Source organism: Camelus ferus, chromosome 6, assembly GCF_009834535.1.
Source record: "Camelus ferus isolate YT-003-E chromosome 6, BCGSAC_Cfer_1.0, whole genome shotgun sequence".
In the NCBI taxonomy this organism is placed as follows: domain Eukaryota; kingdom Metazoa; phylum Chordata; class Mammalia; order Artiodactyla; family Camelidae; genus Camelus; species Camelus ferus.
In genome coordinates this window covers 51,606,497-51,613,255 of record NC_045701.1, presented here as the reverse complement: position 1 = coordinate 51,613,255, position 6,759 = coordinate 51,606,497, and the positions used below count along the sequence as shown (strand labels likewise).

Here is a 6,759-nt window from a genome sequence, read left to right as displayed (position 1 = left end):
ACACCTACACAAGTTGGAGAACAAGATTAAGAAAACAATGCAAAATTGTCCTGGGGAAGTTTTACAAAACGATATGATTTTTATGAACACATAGGATCTCGTGCAAGTGAAGGACCTGCTTGATTAATGTTGTCATCTGCCGGTTTTGGCCCTACTGTGTGCTAAGGGCTTTTCCCGCCTCATCTCCTTCAGTCCCCACACCACTACCCTATGAAATAGTTACTATCTCCTATATACGGAACTGCCATGAAGAACACAAATAGGTTAAAAATCGCGTCCAGGCGGAGAGCCCCTTTCTCTTCAAATTCCTATTCTGCTTCCACGACAGGAGTCCTGGGGCTCGAGGCGCTCGAGGAGTAGCATTACGTCGGGATTGTCATGGGAAGGCTGAGAGGAGGAACAGTGTGTGTACAACACAGTCAGTAAGTTGGGGAGTCTAAATGGAACAGGCTCCCAGCGGGTTCCCAGGAGACGCGTACTCCCGCCTCGAGGCCCCCGCGCCCGGCCGGCGCCTCAGCCCGCTCCGCGGCGCGCATGCTCCATGCGGGGCTGCTCCAGCTAGCCGGGATAATGAGCGCCGTGCGGAGGGGGCGGGCCGAGCCGCTGCTGCTGGGACCCAGCGCTTGGCGGCGGCCCTGGGGCGCTGTGCGCGGTTGCTGAAGGGGCGGCGGCGGTGGCCAGCACTGTGCGTGCCGGAGTGTGGCTTGTTTGCCCGACGCGCACGCCCGGTCGGTCCCCAGGGCCCTCTGGAGGTGACTCGGAAAGGCCGGGCCAGGCGCCGTTGTCGGTTGGGAGGGCGGAGGTGAGGCGATGAGGGGACAAGCCGCTGCCGCCGCCCTCCGCCCGCCGCGGCCGTAGCGGGAGTCGGGGCGGGGGCGAGGCCAGCTGTACCCCCGCCCGGCTGCGAACCCAGACAAAGGAGGAGGAGCCGCCCGAGAAGCGGGCCAAGGCCGCTGGGAAAAGAGGCCGCCGCTTCGGTCGCAGCCGGGGGCCGCCCGGTCTCACGGGCCGCCGCGCTTCCTCTGCGGACGCTGCGCGAGGCGCGGCCGCCCGGCCGAGGAAGCCGCCCCCGAAGCCCCCGCCCGCCCGCCGGCGCCGCCTCCGAGCCGCCTCGGCCGTAGCGGCGGCCCGGGCGGGAGGCGGCGGCGGCCGGCGAGGCGAGGCGAGGCGAGGCGGCCCGCGCCCTGCTTGTCAGGCCACCGGCCCGGCCCGTTTCGGCCCACGGGCCGCCCCCGATGCGGAGGCGCTGCTGCCGGGGCCATGCAGCAGGCGCCGCAGCCTTACGAGTTCTTCAGCGAAGAGAACAGTCCGAAATGGCGGGGACTGTTGGTCTCGGCCCTGCGAAAGGTCAGTGCTGGTGCCCGGGCGGCCGCGGGGCCCGAGGGAGGTGCCGGGGCCGAGGCGGGCGGCGGGCGGGGTGCGGGCCGCAGCCCCTGAGACGTACTAACGGGGAGCTGCGTGCCCTCCCTGCGCTCGGGGCCTGAGGGCCCGCGCCGAGCGCTTTCTCCCCAGCCGGCGGCGGAGGCTCGTGATTGCCTGTTGCGTCCAAAAGGACGTTTTCCCAAGTTTTCGCCTGGCCCCGGAAGGAAGGTTTTGTTATGATCATAAAAGTGGATTTCATTTTGCAGTCATTTCGTCAGGCAGCTTCCGCCGTTGACCAATTTGTTGTCCTCAGGCTGGATTCGGGCAAGAGAAAGTCCCGTTTGTATTTAGACAGTTTCTAAAACAAAAGCACATTTCCAGGCCGGGTAATTACTTTTAATCAAGTTCTTTGGGGGTGTTCCCTTAGGCAGTTTGCTTGTGAAGGGTGTCCACTCATTTAAGAGTAAGTTTTTTTTTTTTATAAGATGAATGTGTTTCACGAGTGTGAAATGTCATTGAGCCATAAGTCTGTGTTTACAATTCTTGAAGTAAATTTAAAGTGCCTCCTCCCTTCCTGCACAAGGCGTCCCACCTGTTTACGAGATTTCCCCTATAAAATATGGTCAGTTTCTTAACTGAGCGAAATTTATAACTTAGAATAATTTTAAGGGGACAAAAAAGGTGCAGCTCACAAAAATCAATTTTTTAAGTTTGAGTGCATGGCTATGGTGCATCTCTCCTGTAGATGGTGTCAGTTTTCGTCTGAAGATAGCTAATAATCATACTATCATTTTTATAATAAAATCTTTTGTAAGTTCAAGACAAGTTTAAAGACTGTAAATGGGTGCAGGAGAAGATATCAAGCCTGCTAAACATGGGTTTTCCTTACCATTGATGCAAACTTAATCCCTTGTGTTTTTTGTGCAAAATAACCAAGAATAAATTTTAAAATAATAAAGAAAAAATAAACATCAGTTTAAGACTGCACTTGGAAAATTAATCTTTATACATTAAATTTTGTAAGTGAAAGGAGGTAGTGTATTTTAAAGATAAAAACATTTTCCTCATGCATTTAGAGTTTCAGATTTTCCATTATTTTCAAAATTCTTACAAGGAGGTATTGCCTCCCTCGGGCCAAACATCAAGTAATATCTGTAAAAATAAAAAATTGGGGAAGGTGGCTGGGAGCAGCTAGACAGTTATCATTTCACAGGTATACTAGGTGTTAAAGTATTAAATTGACCTTCCTTCCATGAGCAATCTGATTCTATTATAAGGAGAGGGAAAGAAATGGAAAGTGTGCTGAGTGGTGATAATGAACACTGGCCTGAGTTAAAAGCAAAGGGGGGAATGCTTAGATAGTGACTGAACCTTCAACCACGTAGAAACAAGAGAGTGCAGTTACCAGGTAGGGCTGTATGTTGGCAATGTGATGCAGGTCTCTACCTACTAGTTCTTTATGGTAGCAAATAGTATTTGAGTATGTGTTGCATAACTTACTCAGTAGGTAGTTTTGACCCTAATAATCCTTCATGCACAGATACAGATTTATATCTTCAGATTAGGCTGGAAAAAAAGCCAGGGCTAGCATCCAATCCTAGTTAATTGCTTTGAGTCTATTTGCATTTATATGTTGTGCTTGTTTTCTTGGAACTCAGGTGCCTTATAGATCTGTATTGTCTTACTTCACAGTTCTTGTACATCCTTTGCTTATGGAATAAATACAGCTAAGAAAACCTAGCCTTTTGAGGTGAATTAAAAAAGCAATTTCTGTTACATTTATTAATTTACTGTTATTCTAGAATTGAGGTATATTCCTGTGGAAGACTTTTTAAAAAATATTTTTGGGAAATTTTTGATGTTAGTAATTCAGATTATGTCAAGTTTTGTGGTATTTGTGGAATTGCAAATGTTGATTGTAGTGCTTGCTAAGAGTTGTAGCTCTTTAGGAGCTCAAGGTTCACTCTTTCTCATCTTTTCAAAATTCTGATATGTACCTGCCACCCATGTCTTTGTACAGTGAGAATTCCTGCCATTTATGGGGAGGCTTTGTCTTCACATTCAAGGCATCTAGAACTTGTCTTCCTTCTTCCAGCTGACCAAATTGTTACAAAGACTACTAGGATTGATAGTTGAAGCAGCAATGCTATTGGACTACTAGGATTTTTCTCCTCCAGTTGACATTGCCATCGAACGTGTATATGCTAGTTTCATTTATCATTTATTGAACACAGTTACTTGTTAGGATGCTGGATCCTAAGAATACAAACATTAACGAAAGCAGAGATCTTGCTCTAAAGGCGTTTACCACCGAAACTGAAAATTCTAAACTTTGAGGTTTTGGTTTATATGAGATAGCAATTCTGAGCTCAGAGTTCTGTAGGAAATCTGTGTGTGTGTTTGAAAAGAGCAAAGTTGTTTAATTAGCTCTGTTAGGTTATTAGTTCATTTGGGCATCTTGGTGGACCCTCCAAAACTGTTAAAATACAATTTTCAGAAAGGTAAAATCATGACTTTAATGCAAATATGAATAAATATGTGTCAATAATTTTGATTCAACTTATTACTTAATGAGGGAACTCATAAGACATTAAAGCCACTTAATATGAAAATTGGAGGAGGTAGATATTTATATGCAATTTAATAAAATAATATTAAGATAAGATTGTTAGGTTAGATATAGGACCCTATGGGAACATAAGCAGTAAGTTTTGGGTTATCTTTTTCTGCTGATTAGATTTTGCATCTGTACCAAAGATCTCTTAAGTTAATCTTGTAGGTTAGCCCAGTCAATAGAAAGTAATCAAAGGTTCTCCGAGCATAGCACTGCACTGAAGAACACCTGGTTATCTCTTTTGCTTACTTCAAGTTTTGGCTAATTTTTCTGAATACCAAAAACTGCATATATGTGACCAAGTTATTGTTGTTGACTTTGAAAATGCAGGGGATTTTTTTCAACCAGCATTAAATACTCATTTCACTATGTAGAAACATGAACATTGAGAAATAGATTTATGGAAAAATAATATTGGAAATATAAATGTGTTGTTCTTTAACTTTTTGTTTTGTTGTGCTTTTGTTCTTTAACTTTAAAAACAAATTCACGTGGGGCGTTTAAATGCATACAGAACTACAAAGGGTAAAGTATAGCGAAATGACAGTAATAATGGATAATACATGCATTGTTAACATTATTGCTGAATTATGTATCTTACCTAAAAGAACCAGAAACGTAAATGCCTTTACCACTACTCCCCAAGAACATTGAAGCTATCATATTACTTGAAGGGAAAAAGAGCGTGAAATATATTTGTCAGTGCAGCTTTTTACCTGTGTCTTTGAAATGCCTGTGGTCATTTGTGCATGTGCTATTTGATTTTATGCTTAGAAAAGTCAGTGTAAGCATTCTACATATGGGAAACATGCCTTAATATCATTTTAGCAGGACTTTTAGTCCCTGATACTTCCCTTGTAGATATCTTTTCTGTAAGGTGTTCTTCACCAGGCTAGCCATGGAAAAGAAAATGTCTGTTCTCTTATCTGTAGTTATAAATGTCAGAGCTAGAAAGAATTGGTAGAGTTACCTTGTTCCTGAGTCTAATTTGATTTAGGTTAAATATCGACTTCCTACCTCAGCCATTACACTTTGCTTTTAGATATCTGTTAAAATTCAATAGATGTGGAAGAATGAGTTAATTAATAGCCATCTGTGGCAGGGAAAAAGAGAGTGGAGGGTTTTGATTCAGAAATGCTTTTGTGAAATCTGAAAGATTCTAATGTTTATGTCTTTGTACTAATATCTCTTGGAACTGTTTTAGAAGATTGCACTAAATCTTGCCTGGGGCCCAGAAGAAAACTATGGGGTCCTTTGGGAAAATGAAATTGGTATCACTGACATAAGAAGGTCAAAGAAGGCTTCTTTAAGGAAGTAACATCCGTGCTGAGTTCTGGAGGACATATTTAAATATTTAATGAGTGCCAGGCACTATTCTTGATACTGAGGTTGTAGCAAGGCCCCTGTTCTCATACAGCTTCCATTCTAAGTGGTTTGGCAGAGAGGTCTAGGAGAGACAGTAAAGAAGTAAACAATTATCTGAAAGATCAATAGGAATTAACAAAACAAGGAGAGGAGGAGAAAAGATTTGAGGCCTAGGGAAAGGTAGAAACATGACTAGATTTAAAAGAACCAAGACCAAGTGAAAAAAGATGAGTTAGTTGGGAGGCTGTAGTGTAGACCATGTTAAGGTCTGTACCTGAGAATAGGAAGTCCTGTAGGGTTATTTATATAACAAAGTAATTAAATTAACTTGATCAAAATTGCTTTTTTGAAGGATCACTCCAACTGAAAGGAATGGGAGAAACTATGATTTTTGTGACATGAGGCCTGTTCTGGATTTCCTTAAGCCACTGAATATAGCAGTAGAACTCCAGGGAGTCATTTGGAATGATTCCAAACTAATAATGGCCCAAACTGACCCGAGGGGGTTAGCCAGAACTGGATGAGCATTAGGAATGCATTTTAGCTTGCTGCATTTAGCTTCCTGTCAGCCATGATTTAGTAGTCTTCTATTTTCAGTTTAATTTTGGGAGGGAATATTTGGAGCAATAATACTCCATTAAAGTGTTTTATGCTGAGTATCCAAAGTGTTACCTGTGTTACCTCTTGACATAAATCAAGTATATATCTTTTATACTAACCATGGACTTTCTTCAAGGGAGCAGCAGTTTGATTATATTCTCTGTTAGCCTGAGTATTTGAATCAGGAAGGAATTTTAATGGAACTAATGGATTTAGCATTATCTCATGTAGTCACGTTAAAAATTAACAACCTAAAATTCTTTCCTTTTTTTACATAAGAACATATTATAGTAAGTAGAAAGCTTTTGAAATGTAGAAACTGTTGTAACACTTCACATTTTAATGTAGAGGGATGAAGCAACAGAGTACAACATCAAGATCTAGATGTGAACACTGGTGGTGTCTCCTCCAAGTGAAGTTTTCATTATCCCAGTTTTCTTCATTAAAGCACTTTGTAAAGTCAGATACTACCTCTTACATTACACTTTGTAATTCTTTTTTAATTGACCCATTAACAGCGTTTGATAGTTGATCCCTTCCTCCTTCTTGAAATCCTTTACTCATTTGCCTTCCAGGACACCAAATTCTGCTGGTTTTCTCCATCTCTGACTATTCCTTCTCCATCTTCTCCTTTGTTGCTCTCCTACATCATCCTGACCTCCTCAAAGCTTAGTCTGTGGACTTCTGTTGCTATTTACAGTCCATTCTTGGAAATCGCACCCAGCCTCATTGCTTCACATACCATCTGTATCTGATGGTTTACAGTTTTTATTCCTGGCTCAGACCTCTCCTGAGCTGGAATATCCAATTTCTTTCTT

General features: G+C 43.2%; 1 protein-coding gene across 1 annotated transcript in view; it reads left to right on the top strand.

The window, feature by feature from the left end:
• Positions 1-660: 660 nt before the first annotated feature.
• Positions 661-6,759, top strand: part of SOS2 (SOS Ras/Rho guanine nucleotide exchange factor 2) — an 87,643-nt gene continuing 81,544 nt past the window's right edge. Inside the window, exon 1 of the mRNA XM_032481979.1 lies at positions 661-1,347. Coding sequence (XP_032337870.1) covers positions 1,261-1,347 — 87 coding nt within the window. The 5' untranslated portion in view covers positions 661-1,260. The remainder of the gene's footprint in view (positions 1,348-6,759) is intronic.